This window comes from Rhinolophus hipposideros (assembly GCF_964194185.1).
Source record: "Rhinolophus hipposideros genome assembly, chromosome: 5".
NCBI lineage: Eukaryota > Metazoa > Chordata > Mammalia > Chiroptera > Rhinolophidae > Rhinolophus > Rhinolophus hipposideros.
In genome coordinates this window covers 102,070,608-102,090,031 of record NC_138051.1, presented here as the reverse complement: position 1 = coordinate 102,090,031, position 19,424 = coordinate 102,070,608, and the positions used below count along the sequence as shown (strand labels likewise).

The window sequence follows — 19,424 nt, the reverse complement described above, 5'->3', positions numbered from 1 at the left end:
ACTCTGGCCCCCTTGCAGCCCAGGAAGCCATGTAAGCGCCGGGAGCCGATCCAGGCCCGCACGGCCGGGGAGGCCATCGAGAAGATGCTAGAGCACAAGCGTATCTCCAGCAAGATCAACTACAGCGTGCTCCGAGGCCTGGACAGCTCGGGCCCCAGCGGCCCGCGGAAGGAGGGCGCGCCCCCCAAAGCCAGTGCCGGCCCCAGGAGGCTGCCGCGCAGGAAGGTGCTGGCCGGCAGGAGCAGGGGGGACCCCGTGGCCAGCCTGGGGAAAAGGTACCTTGCCGTTGGGTGGGCTGCCGCCGAGGGCCTGGGCCCCGCAGGACCCCACGTCGGGGTCTGCTCTGCTCAGAGCTGGTGGGTGGCCGTGCTGCAGCCCAGGTCCCCTCTCCTGGGATAGGCAGCCGAGAGCAAACCGCCGACAGGATCCCCTAGGAGTGGGGGGGGAAGGTGAGAGCAGCGGCCACGTGTGCCACCCCCGACTGGGCTGGTGACAGCCACCACCCTGCGCAGACCGGTCCAGGCAGCTCTGCGAGGGCCCCTGCCGTGCCTGAGGCTGGTCGCAGTGCCCCTGGCCATCGGGACGGGGCGGGCGGCTCAGCTCTGTCATCATCCACCCAGCCCTGAGCACACTGGGAGCCGTGGGGACCTGGACGGCCACCTACCCCATCCCGTCGTCTGTTGCTCCTTATCATTTTTCAGTCGTGACTCACCTGACTAGTGAAGTTTGGATTTGTATTTCTTTCCTCTTAAGTGGGAGTAAACATTTTTCATGGTTTTGTGACACCTTTTCTATAACTTGACTGCTGCTCTGTCATTCCCCGAGTCCCCAAGTCTCTGAGTCCCCAGCACAACCTGTCACCATCCAGTTCCAGGGGCCCAGCTGGCCTACCCATTTCTGTCCCCGTGTTCCCCTGGTGACAGGCACAGAAGCGGGCACTGCGCTCCCTTGGCTCCCGGGACCTGGGAAGTGGTCCCTGTGGAACCCTGGCCTGCGGGAGGCCTGCATCCATAATGGGGTGTCCGTCCTGCTCAGGCCAGTCAGCCTGCCCTCTGCTGAGGCTGCATGTGGCCCCCACACTGGGGCCCGTGGCGTCCTGTCTGCAGCGTCCCCACTCTGCTCACGCAGCACACGAGCTGCTCCCAGGGCCCCGGGTGCTCTGCCTGCGTAGGGGGGTGGAAAGTGCTGTGGGCGAGCTCCCACCTCAGGTGGGCCCAGCTGCCTGCCGCCCCTCGGCCATGCAGTTGGCCACTGAGGCTGAGCACTTTGGCAGCGTCCCCTGGTTGGCCACACATCGTCCAGGCCACTGGCTGGCTGGGACCCCACCAGTGGGCTGGGGTTGTGGGTTGAGGGGAGGAGCATGTCTGCTGTGTGCTCTCAGACCTCCCCAAGGCCCAGCCAGCATGCCCAGCATCAGAGATCCTTGTAAGATAAGAGGAGACCCTGAGCCCCAACCCCCGCCGTGCCTGCTGCCCTTGTCCCACAGCCCCTGACCAGCTGGGCTGGCCCTCACTGGGGAGCTCTGGCTGCATGGGCAGGGCCGGCCGGCATCCCGCCTCTTGGGTTCTGGTGAGTGCACTACCTCCTGGGTCCCTGTAGGAATGGCACCCTCAGAACTTGGCCTGCAAACTACAGGCACCAACCGTGGGCTTGCCTGTCTCCCCGTCCCTGGGCCACTGGCCGAGACGGTGTGGAGGGTGAAGCTCCGTGCCGCTCAGATCTCCTGTCAGCCGGTATCCGCTGTGACCGCCACTGTGTTGGAGGCTGTTATAGCGTCTACTCCCGGTGTCCCCTGGCATGCCGCAGCGGGGCCAGGCCTCGGAAAGCCCAGGGCAGCGGGCTGTGTGAGCTGGGTGCACATGAATGCAGTTCCCGGCAGAGTGTGGCCCCAGCACCTGCTCCCAGTCTGGGGTGTAGGCCTGGACAGCTCCCACGGGCAGGGTGTGGGAGCAGAATCTGCCTCCTCTGAGGTGGGGGTTCCACCATCCCCCTGGGGCCGGTCGGCCGTGTTGAGGACATTTGGTGTGCTCTTGTCTTCGTCCCTTGCAAGTGCTAGTGTGAAAGTGCACCCTGGCTTTGTGTTTGGAGGGTCTGGGGGAGGGAGAGCAGGCCCAGTGGAAGGGGTGCTGTCCACAGAAGTAAGGGTACCCTGTGCTGTGGGACTAGGGGATGGGTAAGTGGACGGGCGACCATGGTGCTCAGGCTGGAAGGAGAAGGGTCGACTTGTCCCTAGAGTGCTGACCCCCTTCTACCCTCCTGTGTTTTCTTGCAGGTTGAGGCCAATGGTGTCCATGCAGCCAGCTAAGAAGGCAGCTGTGGGAGAGGTGCGTTGTGTGGACGCAGCTAGATGCAGGGGCCTCGGGAAGCAGCAGGCCCCAGATGGGACGTGAGGGAAGACAGGCTGTGACAAGGTGGGGCACCAGTTGCACTGGAGCCCCCCACACAGGGTGTGCCCGCGTGGAGCTGTGCTCCCTCCAGTCCTGCTCCCGGGCCACCTCCCTGTGCCATCTGGAGAGCCTCTGGGAAGTGAGGCCCCATCCCCGTCCAGCCTGGTCCCTCCTTGGAAGATGGCCTTGTCTTGGGGCCGGGCTGTCCCTGGCCAAGGCTCGGGCTTTCCCCTCCTTGTCAGGCTCCTCGTGGGTCCCAGGAGACAGGATGGAGAAGCAGGGCCACCCCAGGGTGGCTGCATGTGCAGGCTCAGGGTCACTTCCCGCAGCCTGTCCCAGAGCCTGTTCCCCTCACTCACTCGCAGTCCCTGCTCCCGAGCTCCCCCACCTTGGGAGCCGAGCCTGTGAGGCCTGCGGCGGTTGTGGTGGAGAGCGGGCCTGTGTTGTACCAGGCCACCGAGGAGCCCGCCGAGGATGACGAGCCCGACGAGGAGGATGGCGAGCGCTGCGTCAGCGCCCTGCAGATGATGGGTGGCAATGGTGAGGGGCTCCCACACGCTCGGGGCTGGCAAAGGCACCAGGCCCGGCCCATAGAGCCTGAATGAGGCCTGTGGCTGCAGCCAAACTGCCACATCCTGGAGAGGAGTCTGACGGGCCTTCAGCGTCCTGGATGGAGCTGACCAGGCCTTGCCCGCTGGGGAGGCCATGGGCGCTGGGCTGGCCAGGAGGGTGGCTGGGCGAGTAGGGCTCCCGCCCACTGTGAAGCACAGCTCCCATGTCCTGGGTGGAAGCCAGGCCCCCGCTGCCCACATGCCAGCCCCTGCAGGGACAGACGAGTGGCTGTCCCCATTGACAGTGGTGGGGCCCACGGAGCTGGGGGCAGGGGAGGGCCCCTTTGATGCCTTGACCTCAGAGCGCTCCTCAGCGTCCATGACTGTCCTTTGTGCTTTGCAGATTACGGCTGTGATGGTGACGATGACGATGGTTACTGAGGTGTGACCTCGCAGAGTCATGTCCTGCTGGTGTCCCGCTGGTGTCTTATTGGGGAGCAGATGGGGCCTCTTGGCCCGGAGCCCCAGGTGTGAGCACCGAGACTCTTGGTGACGAGAGGGTGCTGTCCCTCGCTCTCCACAGCCCTCGTCCCACATCCACATGTGGCGTCTGTGGCATTTGCTATGGGGACCATATTTTGAGCAATGTAAGGCGTGTTTCTCCCCAGCACAGGAGACTGGACCAATGTCTGCATATGACTGGTCAGGCGGGGTCTCGTGGCCCACGCACCTTCACAGGTGGGACTCTCATGTCCCTTGTGAGCACAGAGGCGCAGGGCAGTAGAGGGCAGGCAGTAGGGTCTCACTCTCGGCCCCTCCCCATCTCACTGTCACAGAAGCACTTATGTCCAGCCCCTCCCTCTGCTGGTCCAGCAGTCCTGTGCCTCCAACGGCAGTGCCCAGCCGGACCCAGGCCTCCTTGCCGCGGCCTGGGGCCACGAGGACCAGAGCCCAGGAGCCCTGGGGCTACCTGAGCCAGGACAGCTGTCATGCTTTGTGTCTGAGTGAACATCCGGTCAGTACCCCAGGGGAAGGCAGGCAGGGTCTCCGAGCCCACCACTTGCTCTGGATGGTCTCCACCCCCTGGACCACCCTGCAGGCCAGGCCTGGTCAGCAGAGGCCCAGAGACCACTGTCAGCCTCAGCTTGGGCATCATGGCTCTGGACATGGCCAGGGAGGGCGGGCAGGGGCTTCTGCCCCTCAAGGCCCCGGTCTTGACTCCACCCCATGCCCCTAGAAAGGATGACCACGGTGGCAGAACCTCGGCACACACTTTTGCAGGGCCCTGCACTGTCTGTTGGAGCAGGCCGGGCCCCTTCCCAGAGTGCAGCCGTCTGCAGGTCGGGACTTGGAGGGCATGTGCCTGCACCCATCGGCCTTCTGGGAGGCACGTGGGGATGGGTTTTGTGGACAAGAAGGTCCATTACTTGAGCAGACAGCTTCAGGCTGTGGCCCGTGATCCCACGTATGGCTCCGTAGTCCGAGGGGGGCCATGGTGGGTGGCCGTGGTCGGGCATGTCTGGCTGAAGCAGGAGTGAAGCCTCAGCATGGAGGGCAGGGAGGAGGGGCCGGTGGGGAGTGGCTGTTCCATTGAGAGGGTGAGGTGGGGAGCATTCAGCACAGGGTCCTGGGACAGTGGGGACCTGCACCATGGGTGTGGGTGACAGCTGGTGCTGGAGCCACACACACATTAGTGAGGGAGCAGGGCCAAAGCTGAGCAGCCAGCAGCTGGCACGGTGGCTCGGCTGTGGTCACGGTGGCTCTGCAGGCCCCACCTGCACCTCCATCCACGTCTGTTCACTGCCTCCCATCTCAGAGGATGATGGCCTGTTCCTTAGGCCTAGGGAATTGGGGGTGGCCCCCAGTGCTCATGTGCTATCTGGACTTCTGCCCTAAAACCGGTTCCTCAGGGCTGGCCCAGGGGTGGCCCTGGGGGCCAGTCTGTGACACCCCCCATCTGCAGCTTTGCTGGGTGGGCGGCAGGAGGAGGCAGGGCCCTGGGGCCCCCTGCCCCTTGGTGAGCCGAGCCTTCTGCCTCCACACTGACGTCTTAGGGTCAGGGTCACTGAGGTGCTCTGCTGGGGGGTGGGGGTCGGGCCAGGTGTGGGGAAGTCAGCACCACCAGGGTACGCTTGGCAGTGGGCTGTTCGGTAGTCTGTTGGGGCAGTCCCATCCTCTGCTGTCCAGCACCCCTAGCCTGAGGCCTTCCCCAGTCTGAACAAGCGCCAGTCACCAGGGTTAAGTCATGGGCTCCCCCATGGCTCCTGGCAGGTCTCAGGTGAGGCCAGAGGCACGGGAGCTTGAGTGACCACTAAAGGTCACCCAGCTGGGAGGTGGCCTCCTTGGTACCTATCCTGACAGCCGCCCTCTTCCTGAGGGTCCAGCTGTACTTGTGCTTGTCAGGAACAGGCCCTCCTGGACCCAGCAGGGACAGCAGGTTCCCTGGTGAGAGCACACAGCTGTCCCAGCCTCGCCCACTTGTATGTGCCCTCCCATCTGTACACGTGTGTCCCGGCCCACTCCTGGATGCATGTGTCCTGTGGGGTGCAGGCACGGGCTCCGACTGGACTGGCGCCACACCCCCAGGACAGCTGAGCCCAGGCCCAGGGCGTTTGGCTGCTCTAGGAGGGCAGTGACAGGGCCAGAGGCACTGGGCCAGTCCCCTGCTCCAAGCCAGAGCTGGGAGTACAGGTCACCTTCCCGGCTAGAATGAGCAAAAGGGGACAGTGCCCACTCACTGCCCCAGGCGCCTCCAGGGCCAAGGGCAGGTCTGAGGCCCCCACCCACCCAGGGTGCCTCTGCGGGGGTGGACCACATCCTGAGCCTGCCTTGGCAGCCCAGCCCCGGCGTCCTGAGCTAGCAGTGGGAATGGGGACAGGGGATAGGGTGGCAGGAGCACTCTTCTGTGTCCACCTCCCAAGACCTATTCCCTCTGGATCCTGTCTGTATAGTCACTCAGAAAGGTCGGCCTCAGCCCTGCTCTCCCACCCGCTGCCACCAGTCACCAGTGACTGGTGGGTCACACCTGCCTGCTGGGCTTCAGGCATTGCATCTCCTGGGCCTGGGCCACACCTGCCTGCTCCCCCAGGTGCCCTGCAGCCCCACAGTGGTTTCTGGGTTGGTCAGGCCTCCAGGCAGGCAGTAGGACTGATGGCCACCACTATTCCAAGACCTCTGAGGCCTCTGAGAAAGAAACACTGGTGCCTATGCCTGGGAACACCACCTGAGGCCCTGCCCTGCCAGGGTAGGTACTACCCCACCAGCAAAGCCACCACTTGCTGTCACTCCCAGACCACACCGCCCCTCCATCTCGCCCTTCTCAGGACCAGGCCAGAGCAACAGTGACGTGTGCCCCCCTCCCTCCTGCATCGTCCTCTCCCAGGTGCCGCAGCCAGCCACCTCTGCAGGAACAAGCACAGATTGCAGGCTGCATCCTCCTCCAGGCCCCTCAGCTGCTCCCTGGTGATGTCCGCTGTGATAGGCTGGGCCAGTGGCCGTTCTGACCCAGGGCCTGGGCCTGGGAGTGAGGGCTGCCCACTCTGCTTTGTTGAGGAACTTGGGCCCTGGTAATGGTGTGGAGCGCCCCCCTGTCCTGCACCCCCGCGGCTGGAGGCCACCTTGCAGGGGCTCCGGGGTCACAGCAGGAAAAACTCGGACTCACACTTTGGGCTGTGCATGTACCCGTGGGGGTGGGGTGAGGTACCCAGTGCTGGTCCCCTGTGGTGACTGACCACAGCCATGTCAGGAGACACCCGATGGGTCTCCTGCTCTGTCCTGCCCCACGGCCAATTGCCCGCCCAACTGGAGCCCGGCCTGGAGGTGGAGGAGCAGACGCTGACCTTCCAGAGGGCCAGACTTGTCTCCACCAGTCTTGTCCAGGCCCCGACCGGGATCTCCTGCATCCCAGGGACACCCCATTCCCTGAATAATAAAAGCCAGGACCCACAAAGCCCCAGGCACGTGCAGGTCTTCGGCTGGGTCTGGCGATTTTGTTCTTGGCACATCAATCTCGAACGTGTCTTCCTGTCACTAGGGCCTGCACGGCGCTGCCCAGGGCTGCTCCGCCCGCAGGACTTCACCCCCAATGGGCTCACCAGCTCATACTCTGCACGCCTACCTGGTGCCCTTCCCAGGTCTGAGGATCCCCTTGCCTGGCAGCACAGTGAAGGCCAGTTTGGGGAGACCTCTGGGGTCCACGTCCTGGGTGCACAGATGGGCCCCAGTCACTGCAGCTGTACCCCTGGGCAGTAGGGCACACCCGGGATGAGCTGGGTTTGGGCAGGGTGCTCAGCCCCTCTCCATCTGTCCCCAGTCCTGGACAAGCACTGATGGCCCTTGCAGCCTTGGGTCTTGGGCCCCTTCCTGCAGCTCAGGTGTACATGACGGGGGGCTGACACAGGCCCAGCCACTTCAGCAGGACACTCGACCACCTCGTATGTGCACCCTGGCCAATTGGGGGACACCAAGAGGATCCAGTTAGTTTTCTTGGAGAGGGGCCCCTGAGCCAAGGCCCCCAGGCGTGTTGCCCTGCCTGGTCAGCGCTTACGTGCCTGCAGGGTTGGCCGGTCCTTGGGAAGGCCTGGGTCCCAGCCAGGCTGGCAAGGGTGGGGCTTGGGGATAGGCTCCAAGGCTGCAGGCCTCAGGCACTGACTGCCCAGGGCCTTCAAAGTGCAGAATGGAGGCTCTGGCTTTCCTGCTGGGGAGGAACCTGGCTCAGGAAGCCATTGTCCCCACACAATAGGCCCGTGGGGACCTGCGAGGGCAGTGGCCCCAGACTGGTGGGACTAGCCCTGACCCTGACCTTGCCCCTGACCCTGGCTCTCATCACAACGTTGACTTTGATCACTGACACTCCACTCCGTGTTCTCTGCCACCCTGGCTGACTGGCCAAGCCAGTGACAGCCACTCCTATCTGAGAGCTGGGTACCAGGGAGGGGCCCCACAGGTCGTGATGGGTGGGGCGCCCTGTGGGTCGTCATCTGTGACTGGGAGTAAGCTGCTGAGGCCCTAGCTGGACTGAGCCAGAAGTTGCGCCCCACTCTGCCAGACACCATTGGACTCATTTCCTTGGCGGTGAAAGGCCTCTGCATGGGCCTGAGTAATCACTTCCCACATTCGAGGTGTCAGAGAGTAAGGACATTGTCTACCAGTGCCCACCTTGGTGGGGCCTGGGAAAATGACCGTCTAGCATATTGCAGGGCTACTGTGGCCCCTACTCCCCGCTTCACCAGTAAGGTGGGGCTAAGCTAGCAGCTGGGGAGGCATTATCTCAGGCGGGAGGCAAGGATCAGACTTGGGCTGGACCCGCAGTGTCAGGGCAGGGCCTGGCAGAGGTCGAGTGGGACCAGCATGTGGGCATGTGGCTTCACCAGCCCACATGCGTGCATACACATGGGGTCACAGAAGCCCCCACTCGGGCACAGAGACACTGCATATCCTGTCAGTGACGGAAAAAACAGAAGTTGTTACAGCTTATGTCTGCCCATCCCCGAGGACTCCACCCCCTTGGGGTCCCTACCCCACCAAAGCCCTTGACTGAACGTCCCTCCAACCCCACAGAGGACTGGCTCCTGAGGTTAAGACAGCAAGCCTTGGCAAAGCGCTTACTCTGAGGTCGCATGGGGCCCTGGCAGGAGGAAAACGCAGCAGGCCACGTGGGGAGCAGTGAGCAGCAGAGAGCAGGGGCGTGGGAAGCCAGGCAGGGTCTGAGCAGGTGGGCCTGTGGCTGTTAGCGGATGGGGAGCGGTGGGGGCTCAGGGCAGCAGGTGGAAGAGTGTGGGCTGAGGACAGGCCATGGGCTAGAAATCTGGAGCTCACCAGCCTGTGGATGGCATTCCAGGCCCCCTCACACCGGCCTGGCAGGCCCTGGGCAGATTCTCCAAACCACCGTCACTGGGCAGGCCCGGGACTCCGAATGTTGGGGAGGGGCGTGCTGGTCAGGTGGCCCGGAGCGCCCATGCACACTTCGGTGCGCAGACACACCAAGCACCCCCTACCAGCCCTGGGGCTCCGCAAGCCGGGGTGGGGGCCTCGTCCCGGCCAGCAGGCGGCGCTGTAGGACGGCCGGGAGGCCGGGGCCTCAGGCGGCGACAGGACGAGGAGGGAGGAGCCTTCTGCAGGTCGCCCGGGCGCTTGCACAGAACAGCGCTGAGACAGCAGCGCCGCACCGGGGAGGGGGTGGCACTTCCCTGGAAGTTCCCAGACGGATTGTTCCTCTGCCCTTTATATCTGCCCGCAGGGTGGTCCCCTGATGGAGGGAGGGAACCTGCATGATAAGACGGAGGTAAATCAGCGGGGCCTCCCTGCCACCTCTCCAAATTCAGTTCCGTCTTTACCCGGGGTGTCCCCAGATGCAGTGGGCGAGGGTGGACGTGGGTTCTGCCAGTGGCCAGTTCTGTGGAGTGGTGGCGTCCCTTGGGGCAGGGGGGGGCGGATCGGGGCAGCATGGGAAGGGTGAGGGATAGACCTGGAAGGCTTCCCGGAGGAGGAGGGGTCAGGCTGCACTGGGGTGCAGAAGGGGCAGGTGAGCTGCCTACCTGGGGGCAGAGTCCCCAGGGGCTGGGGTGTTGTGTTGGTTGTAGTGTGGGGGACAGCCAAGCCCACCGTGTGGAGCAAGTGTGTGGCAGAAGTGGAGGTGAGTGGCCTGGCTCCATCCTGCTCGCTGTGGTCACTTGGGATTGGGGAAGGGGGACAAACGGGTGGGGGTAGGGAGAGGACAAGCCAGAGTTCCTGGAAAAAGGGGCTCAGAGCAGCCCGCCAGGTGAGGGCAGGAGGGCCCAGGCAGGCGGTGTGGGCCAGGGCAGCCCCAGGCAAGGCTGTTTGGTGGTGAGTCACCACTGACCTGGAGTCCCTGGCACCACAGGGGCCCAGACCACACTAGCCATAGGAAACAGTGAGGGCTGATGAAGGCCAAAGTCAGAAGCTGCCAGCGTCCCACTTCCTTCGTCCTGAGCAGTTGGGCTCAGCACTGGGCAGGGGCCTGGCAGGCCACATCTGATGCGAGACCCCAACTCCCAGGCCCATCCTGGATCCACAAAACAATGCAAATGTGACCCTTGACCATCTGGCTGCACTGAGGATGACACAGTGGGAGACGTGACAGTGGGCGCAGCAGTCCCAGGAGACCACTGGCAAGAAGGACAGCTGCAGTGTTGAGGCAGAGTGGAGAAGGCAATTAGGGCCGGGACAGTGGAGGGGAGTGGGGCAGGCAGGCCAAGGTGGGCGTATTGCTATCTGAGGGTCCAGGCTGAGGACTGCTCACAGCTGCCCAGGAAATGGGGTGCTCACGGCTCATGGCAGCGGAAGGAGGGCAGTTGGCAGGGGTATCTGGCTCCATGGAGGGCATGACCCCAGGCCCCTGAGCAGCAGTCTGGGCAGCCTGGAGGCCTCAGTAACTGCGGCCCTTCAACACCCCAGCACTCTGCCATGCCCATGGCCACAACTGCCACCACCACCAGAGAGCCACCACCGCCACCCAGGCTGGTCTTGCACCACCAGGGCCACACCTCAGCACCCTCCACACAGCCCAATCCCTGGGACACTGGCAAAGAGTCACCAGGTATGCCCTCTCCCTGCTAGGGCTGGCCTCCAACGGCTACCTTCTCAATAGCCAATGCCACCGTCACGGCAGAATAGAGTGGTCAAGACAGGCGTGAGAGGCAGCCGGTGTAAGGGCAATGCCACCCTGTCCTGGCAGTCCCTGCCTATGGCCCAGGCACACGTTCCAGCCCCCCAGCTGTTGCAAGTGTCCCTCTGTCATGACTTTGCCCACCCTGCATCTCTACCCTGGGGAGTTGCCCCCAGCAGGCCAGGGGTTTGTTGAGGGCAGGGCCTGCTAGCTGGTAGAGGTCTGGCCTGGACACATGGAAACAGGAGGCTGCTATGAGCCTGGGTGCCAGTGCTTTCCTCTCCTGCCTGGGCCTGCTTGGACCAAAAGTGGGTCTGGGCCACCTCACCCTGCCCTGGAAGAGACAGCCTGCCTCAGTTTCCTTATACTGCTAGGTCTTCCCCTCTCAGTCCCTCCTCTCCTGTGGCTTTCTAATCCGGGGGATGGGGGGACAGGTGCTGGGCTGCTGCTAGAAGATGCTGGGTGCCACCCCCAACACACATCCAGCTGCTTGCCCTGGTTACAGCTCTGCGCCTGCCTCACAAAGCCTTCAGGTTAGGGGTGGGGACCAGGGTGCACCTGGGCCCTGAGCCAGCACAGAACTGACTGCTGAGCTCAGCTCCATGGCTCAAGTCTGGGCAGGGAACCCCACTGCTCCCTTGCAGCTGGCTCTCTGGCCTGTCCTCTGCACACTGTGCTGCCCAAGGTCACTGCTGTGCGCAGACACCTCAGGAGTTCCCAAGGTGGAGAGGCCCTGGGCAAATATGGCCCTGGTAGCAGCCCGAGCACCGCTCCTAGGCTATGGGGACAGGCCCACAGAAATTCCACAGGGAGCTGGAATGGCACCTCTCCCTTCCTGATGGCCCTACGAGCCCATACCCTCCCCCACCACAGGTGTGAAGACGAGGCTCCCCCCCTGCCCCCGCACAGCGAGCAACCCTCCAACCCTCACAGAAAACCAGGGGGTGCGGGGGCCGATAGGGCGGTCCTCCGGGGCTGTCGTTCCACCCAAACGAGGTGAAGGAGGTGCTGCGAGGCGCCGTCATGTCCCAGCAGCAGAACTTCTGATGCTTTTTGGGGGAAATAGCAAACACTGCGCGCTCTCCGAAGCGTGGCTTCATTCGTCGCGCAGGGGCCAACCGGGCAGCCAGGGATCGGACTGCAACACCGCCAAGACCGCGTGCGCGCGAGGCCGGCCCAGGGACCAGGGGCGTGGCCGGGGCGGAGGTGGGGCCGCCCCGTGAGCTCTCGGATTGGCCCCCGAGCGTCCGGCGCGCCGGCTCCCCATTGGCCATCAACCTGGGGGCGGGGCCACCGCCAGGCCCCCGCTCCAGCTGCGGGTCCCGAGCCCGCCGAGTCCCAGCCTCGAGAAGGGCCAGGCCCAGCCGGGTGTCCGCCCCCACGCCGGGTGCCGCGGAGCTGGGTCTTATCAGCGCGGGCAGCTGGTGGCCTGTCCGTGCGCGAGCGCCCCGGCCCAATTCAATGGCCATTGTCCGCCGGCCCCTTTGTTCAGGAGGCGGCCACTTCCTGCGGGGCCGGGCTGGGGCAGGCGGGCGGAAACTCTCCGAGCCGAGCCCCAGACGACGAGGCCGCCCCAGCCTGGGGTCATAGGCGATGGCCACCCCCCTGGGGCGCTCTGGGGTTGGGGCTCAGAGCCAGAGGGGGGAGTGAAGCTGGGCTCAGCTCAGCCCTCTCCTCTGGGCGTCAGCCGTCTGCAGAGTGGGCGGGTGAGCAGCGTGTCCCCTCCTGGGGAAGCCATGGTGGAGACCCTGTAGAGCTGGGGAGGGCAGCAGAAGGAGGAGGGACGTCCTCAAGCCGAGGGGTGCCTCTCCCAGCCTGTCCTCTGCCCCTGAACCCTAGCAGGGGGTGACAGGCTCCAAGAGGTAAGTAACAGCATCAGTCAGGACTCAAGTTCCAGGGGATGGAAATCCACCTCCCACTGCCTCCTTACAGTAGGAGGAGCCCACTCGGGACTCCGTGCTGAGAGGCAGGAGGGAGGGGAACAGAGCCCCAGGTGCTTCCCCACCTGGGCCAGAACTGCTGTCCCTCCTTCCCTGCGCTGTACACTGCTGTGCAGTCCTGCCCTGTATGGACAGGCCGTCTCCTTGGGGCCCTCACCAGGCCTCCCTGTTTGTCGTCTCCTCTGCTCCAAGACTGCCGGCTCACCAGGTCCCATGGGTCAGCTCAGTGCAGCACTGATTGGCAGGGCCTGCGCCACGTGCTCACCCATAGCTGGGAGGGTGGGAGGTGGGAGCCTGCCTGCAGCATGGCTCAGCAGTCCTTATCTAGGCAGTCGAGGCACAGACCGCTCTCCCGCCCGTGGGAGGGGTGGTCCTCCCTTGGCCAGACCTCAGCCCGCCCTTTGCCCAGTGCCTTAGAATCTCTAGCCGTTCCTTCCTCGGAAGCCCCCCCACAGCCCGGCCTGCAAAGCCCTCCCCTAAACCAATACAATTCAATCAGAAAAACCACCACGGGTATTTCAAATGGAGGGATTTAATATCAGGAGTTGGTAACGAGGGCTGGGGAGGGCTGGGGGAGCACCAAGAGGACAGTTGGGCACCCTGGAAATTCAGTGCTGCAGGAGGCCACCACTGAGGCCAGAGGAGCAAGGGGAGAGTTGTTACCCAGGCCCCACAGTGGCTGTGTCCCCACAGGGCTGGACTGCTAGCCATGGGCAATTGTCCCCTTTTGAGCTCCTTAGTTCTAACATGGGGAGTTGTGCAGATGGCACAAGGTGTCAGACGGAGAGTGCCCAGCACAGCACTGGAACTTAGTAGGTGCTTTCCGAGGACAGCGAGTGTTTATGAAGGGCCTGGGCACCCACCAGGGAAATGGGGAGTTCTGCCACCTGGTGCCTCGGCCTGAGGAGCTGGAGGTCAGAAGGTTCAGCAGAGGTGTTGGGGGCCTGAATTGGAACCCATCTGAGAGGCCAAGTGATGACATGATGTGGAAGAGATTTGAGTGGAAATGCCTGTGGAAACCAAGCGGGGAGCCCCACACCCCACGCAAGGGCCTGCCCTGAGGGAGGCAGGGGAGAGGCAGGAGGCTGGTGGGAAGGCCCACCTCACACCCCTGCCGCTCCATCGCTCCATGGTGGGAAGGCCACGGCCAGGCACTGCGGCCTCAGCGGGATGCCATGTGGTCCAGAGGGCAGCGGCCAGCTGCCTCAGCTGGGCTCCGGCAGCAGGGTGTCCCAGCATGGTGTAGTGACATGGCCACACGGGCCAGCCCCACACTGGTGTCAGGGACATCCAAGGAGAGGGGCCACATGTGTTCACAAAGCAGGGAGGTTGATCCCACCATCTCCATGCTGTGTTGCCAAAAGGGGAAGGGCAGGGGGTGGAAAGAAGGTATCCAGGGATGGGACTCCAGAGCTGCAGGGGAGAGATGGTCTGGCCATAGCGCAGTTTTGGTATGGGGGTGGCAGAAGCCTCAGGAATAGGCAGGAGAGTGCTCAACGGGACCTTCACCCAGAAAAGACCCAAAGGCGAGTGGCCACCGGGAGGGACAATGGGCTGGGGTGGTAGCAGCTGCTCATGGGTCACATGAGCTCCCCTGCTCCAGGGACTACAGAAAGGCTGAAGCGGCCTGGAGCATACATGAGACCTGCGGGTCTGGGTCACAGGTTCTCAGGAAAGCACCAGGTGAAGAGCCAGCAGGGTGCAGGTAGGGGCAGGTCAGACCTTTACTGCATTTCCGAAGAAGGACTCATTGTGAGCCTGGGCCCCACGTCTGCCCCCACGTGAGGTCCCCATCCAACCCACGTGGCTTCCTCTCCCATGCCCCACAGTGGGAGGTAGGGATCAGATGTCCTCCCCGAGGCCCTGCCCTCACACCTCTTCTCCAGAAGGAAAAAACCCCAGAGGGTTCCCTCAGGATCCTGCCGCCATCACCAGGGCCTGTGCCCACCCCCTGAGCAGGGCAGTGTCCCCGGGACGCTGGGTCTGACCACCTGGGCCATTCAGGACATATGCCACCCAGGACCCCCTGGTGGGTGCCTGGCACCTTCTGACTGGGCCCCTGCATGGTGGCCCTCGTCCTCCCATCCCCAGGGATCTCGTCGGCCCCCCAGAGTGTGGAAGGAGGCTCAGACATTGCATCTCTACCTTTCCTCGAACCTGCTCCCCTCTGCATAGCTCCCTGGATGTTCAAAACACGATATGCCTTCCCTGACCTCTTGGGAGCAGAGAGCTGCTGACCTCTGTGCCCCTAGAGAAGCTCTCCTCACCCCCCCCACCGTGCTGGCTCCTGCACAGCTGTCAGCACTGGACAGGGGCTCCTCCTCCAGGAAGTCCCCAGACTCTCTCAGCCCTGTCGCTGTCGGTCCAGCTCAGGTCCTTTGCACGTATTCAAGCTGCTTGGGTCAAGCTGAAGTGCAGGAGGAGGGTAGGGGCTCAGAGGATGGCTGGTGGACCCTCGACTGGCCCTGGGGGTGTGGCGCTGTGGGGGCCCCAGCCCTGGCAGACTTGGCTAGAAGCTCCTCTATGTGGGAGGTCTCCGTGTGAATCACTGCTTAGACACAGGCACAAATGCAGGAAATCACCATTCTATTAAACTCTATTTTCTCCCACTGAGGGGAAAGTCTGTCACACGAAGGTCATTGTTCCCCGGGCTCCCGCTTTCCGGGCGGGCTGGGTCTGTGATGGGGCTTGCGCGTTCCTGGGGCTCCTGGCTGAGCTGTTTCCCTTCAAGACCCAAGGGCGCCTAGAGGTTGGGAATGGGGGCCTCCGTCCAGCCACCAGCCCGAGGGCAACATCACAGGCATGCCCACAAGGCGGTGCATGCCCCAGGAGCCTGGGTCTGCTCTGCGTTTGGGCCCCAGTGAGGTCACAGCCAGGGCTCAGCATGCCAATCACAGCTCTCTGACTGCCTCTGCACCTTAGGGGCCTGTCCCACGCCCCACTCCACCCTTTTCTCTCTTCCCTAGGAGGGCCCCCAACCCATCCTGCACCCCCTCCAGCCTTCCAGACCTGGCCAGTGGGCCTGGTGCTGCCCCCAGCTCAGCTTGGCTCTGGCCTGCATGGGCCCCTCTGTCCTGGGGAAACCCTGCCATAAATGGGGGACGGGGCTGGGCTGGGCAGGAAGTCCAGCCCATGCCAGGCCCTAGGGGCAGTGGAGAGGCAGGCAGCCCAAACCAGCACTATATTGTGAAAATACACACTTACGATAATAGGACACACACGCTTGAAAATAAACGCTGGAGAACTTTTTAACCAAAGGAAAGCTGGGGTAGTCGTTGTAATCAGAAAATAGATTTTAAAGTAGTGGCATCACAAAGGACAAAGAGGGATAGCAATACTTTTTTTTTTTTTTTTTTTTTTTAGGAGGGCGCAGCTCACAATGGCCCATGCGGGGATCGAACCAGAACCTGGGTGCTATCAGCACTGCACTCGAACCAACTGAGCTAACCAGCCACCTGGGGATGTCACTACTTTTGAGATGAATAGCAGATAAAAAATATAACATATATGCAACTGAAAACATAGCCTCAGAAGATACACGGCATCAGACGACCGCTGAGCCCAAACTGGAGCTGGAGCTGGAAACCCTCCAATACCTGTCTCAGGCACAGACAGCTCCAGGGTCCACAAGCAAAGACGTGGACAACTTGGATAATGCAGTCAATAGCAGATGCACACTCTTCTCTAGAGCAAATGGGACATCAACATGTGTTAGGTCCCCAAAGAGGCCTCATAATAGAAGCAGCCACTGGAGGAGAGCAGACAATGAAGCAATGCCTACAAAGTGCGGGAGGAAAGTGATTTCCAAGCGAGAAGCTACACCCAGCCCAGCTATCATTCAAGTAGTGAAGGTGTAATAAGGACTTTCTCAGACAGGCAGCTGTTAAAATGTATCTTCCACGCACTCTACTGCTGCAGAATGTGCTGCATTAAAGTGAGGATGGAAACCAAGAAAGAGGGGGCTGGCATTTGAACTTCTAACACAGGAGCCAGGGGAAGTGAGTCCCTGGGGGGTTGTGAAGGTGATGTCTGTGGGACAGCCATCCAGATTAGACAGTATGACAGAGATGGCAACTTGGGGCAGCTGAGGATGTGGGCTCCCCTAGGAGTGTCTGCTTTGACCCGCTCCTGACCTACACCTGAGGACTGGGAGAGGGCGCTGTGAGTTTAGAAGCAGAAACGCAGAGCAGCTCAACCCCCAGACCTGCCAGATGCCCAGACTATGGGGGGCTTCAATGTCCGTAGGTCATGTCCCTGCCCACTGATGGCCCCATAATGGCTCCTAGGAACTCTCAGGGAGGCAGAGGCCACACCCAACCTGGGCTCTGCTCAGCTTGTCTTCTCCTGGGGCCTTCAGCTGAGCAGTTTGTCCAAACACAAGAGAATCCAGCTTGGGGACACCCACTGAATGTGAAAAAGGCTCAGAAGACCCAGGGGATGGTTCACAGCATCTGGAAGAAGAGACTTTGGTGGGACCAGGGCCCTGGAAGCTTCCAGAGTACAAAAAATGTGTTATTTTGTGCTCTGGCTCCTGCGTGTCTCCTTTATGTCATTCTTTAAACTGTACGTTATACAAATACATGTTGTGTATTCTTCTGCATGTACAACACTTTGCACATCTAAGCGTTTAAAATTCAGTGGCACTCTTTCACCCCGGCAACAATCAGCAGGAGCCTGACAGAAAGTAGGATGGCAGCACAGCAACGCGGGGCACTGCTGGCCCACACTGGGCTCAGGCTCCCAGGGACATGATCATGGCGTCGGTAAAGAGGAGGGGTGTCTCTTTGCAGATGAGGAGGAAAGCCTTGCTCAGAAGCCCCCATTGTTAGGACCAATGACCATCCACTCAAGGTCAGGGCCAGACAGGGGGGCACATCACCTTCTGCAAGCACACACCATGAAGGTGACCGCCCCTAACCGTGAGCAGGCCTGCGAGGACGGGAGGTGGGCGCCGAGGGAGTGTAGGAGAGGCGCCATGACCTCAGACTCAGCCCTGGAGGATTCAGCTTTTCTCCACAGATGTACGCACACACTGCATACACACACACAGGTGCACAGGTGCGTGCACACACACACACAATGCATGCTCTCCATATGCCCACACATGCCCAGATCAATGCACATACACAGATGCAGACACACACATGCATTCACTCACACATGCACATACGCAGGATGCAAGCGAGCACATGCACGCACATGTGTGCGCACACACATGCACATATGTGTGCACATACGTGTGTGCACACATGCACATTTGCATACACACACACATGCACATGCATGCATACATTTCTCTCTTCCAGTGTGTCCACCTCAGAACCTCTAGCTACCTCAGCACTGGGTGTTCCCTGTATGAGCACGCACACTCAGTAGCTCGTTAAGATGTGCTTTCTTGCCGTGAGCTGCTGAGTACTGCCGCGGGTTACTGTGTGCCGCTGTGAGCAGCTGGCGGCCAGCATGAGTGGCTGGCAGCCAGCATGAGCTGCCGTGGGCTGCTGTGGGCTGCCTGGGCTACCATGTGCTACCATGAGTGGCTGGTGGCCAGCGTGAGCGGCTGGCAGCTGGCGAGAGCTGCCGTGAGCTGCTGTGAACGGCCAACTGACAACTGGTGACCGACTGCCTGAGCCAGGGGGAGCGCAAGGCTCATAACACCAGCCTGGGCCAGGGGGCTGTGTCCTACACAACTAGACTGAGAAACAACGGCTTGAACTGGAGTTGGGGGCGGGGAGGTGGAGGGGGAAAAAATGTGCTTTTTGCTCACATTTCCTTCCACGTGTAAGTTACGTCTTTCCCCCCTCTCCTTCTGTGACAGCTAAGTGTCCTGTCAGCGTGGCTGGGAGGTACCTGACATTCAGCGGGACGCTATTCTGAGTGTGCCTGAGGCTGACGGATGAGGCTGGCACCTGGATGGGTCACCTCGCCAACCAGTCCGAGGCGGCCTGGACACAACAAAAGGCGGATTGAGTGCAGATTGCTCTCCGCCTGGTGGTCAGGCAGGGACACAGGTCTCTCACCTCTGGACTCGGGCTGGAACCACACAACCGGCCAGGGGCAGTCTTGGGGCCTCTTAGCCTCCATGACCCCGTGAGCCGGTACAGGAATTGGTGACGTGCACGGGACAGAAAAGGAAGCCTGAAAGCAGACTCCTGGGCCCCTGCAGGTCTGAGGGCCGAACTTGGAGCTGGAGGCAGGGTCAGTGGACACTTGGTTTGTGTGGCTCAGGCCAGAGGCCTATGGCTCTCTTCTGGAGAGACCAAAGGCCCAGAGAACCTCCCAAATACTGACACTTGGAGCCCCACAAAGGGACTGCTGGTGCCTCCTGTCCCCGGTCTGTCATGTCAGGAAATTCCTGACCAGTATCCTTACTGCTCTGCACCAGACCGCCTGTCACCCCTCTGGGAAAAGACTGAACCCTGGAAGAAGCCAATGTCCACCTGTCCACTTGTCCAGACTGCTGGGCACTGCCCAAAGAAGCCCCGCTCACCCTGCTACTTGGGCTCCTAGGCCTGTGTCCCTTGGGGACCCCTGTGTAGCCACCCTCCCCTCTCACCAAAAAGGGAGGTGGCAGCCAGCAGGAGCCTCCTGTGTGTGCTGCTGGCACCTGCCCACCCGAGGGGCCAGTCCTTTCACTGCCCCTGAAGCACTAACCCCGCCCAAGGCCCCACTGGCACGAACCCTCCTGGCACAGGACCCACCTGGTGAGCTCTCCACATTCACACCTTGATCCCCAGGACTTTCAGCAAAAACATGATGAAGTGAAGGGCCCTGAGGTGGGGGATGATGCTGGATTATGGGTGGCCCGGGGTATTCACAAGGGCCGTATGGGAGTCCAGAGCAGAGATGTGACAGCAGGAAGCAGTCAGGGAGAGAATGGGGCCACGAGCCAAGAGCATGGGTGCCTCCAGAGGCTGCGAAA

At 62.0% G+C, this 19,424-nt stretch overlaps 1 protein-coding gene across 8 annotated transcripts in view; it reads left to right on the top strand.

Moving 5' to 3' along the window:
* BRF1 (BRF1 general transcription factor IIIB subunit) overlaps nt 1–6,939 on the top strand; it is a 47,345-nt gene extending 40,406 nt beyond the window's left edge. For 3 of the 8 annotated variants that reach the window (XM_081047729.1, XM_081047728.1, XM_081047730.1), the window contains 4 exons: nt 19–275; nt 2,273–2,324; nt 2,753–2,927; nt 3,342–6,939. In XM_081047729.1, the coding sequence (XP_080903855.1) occupies nt 19–275; nt 2,273–2,324; nt 2,753–2,927; nt 3,342–3,379 (522 nt within the window). In that variant the 3' untranslated portion in view covers nt 3,380–6,939. The remainder of the gene's footprint in view (nt 1–18; nt 276–2,272; nt 2,325–2,752; nt 2,928–3,341) is intronic. The other 5 variants (XR_013993297.1, XR_013993300.1, XR_013993298.1 and 2 more) reach the window with 3 other exon arrangements.
* The last annotated feature ends 12,485 nt before the right edge of the window (nt 6,940–19,424 follow it).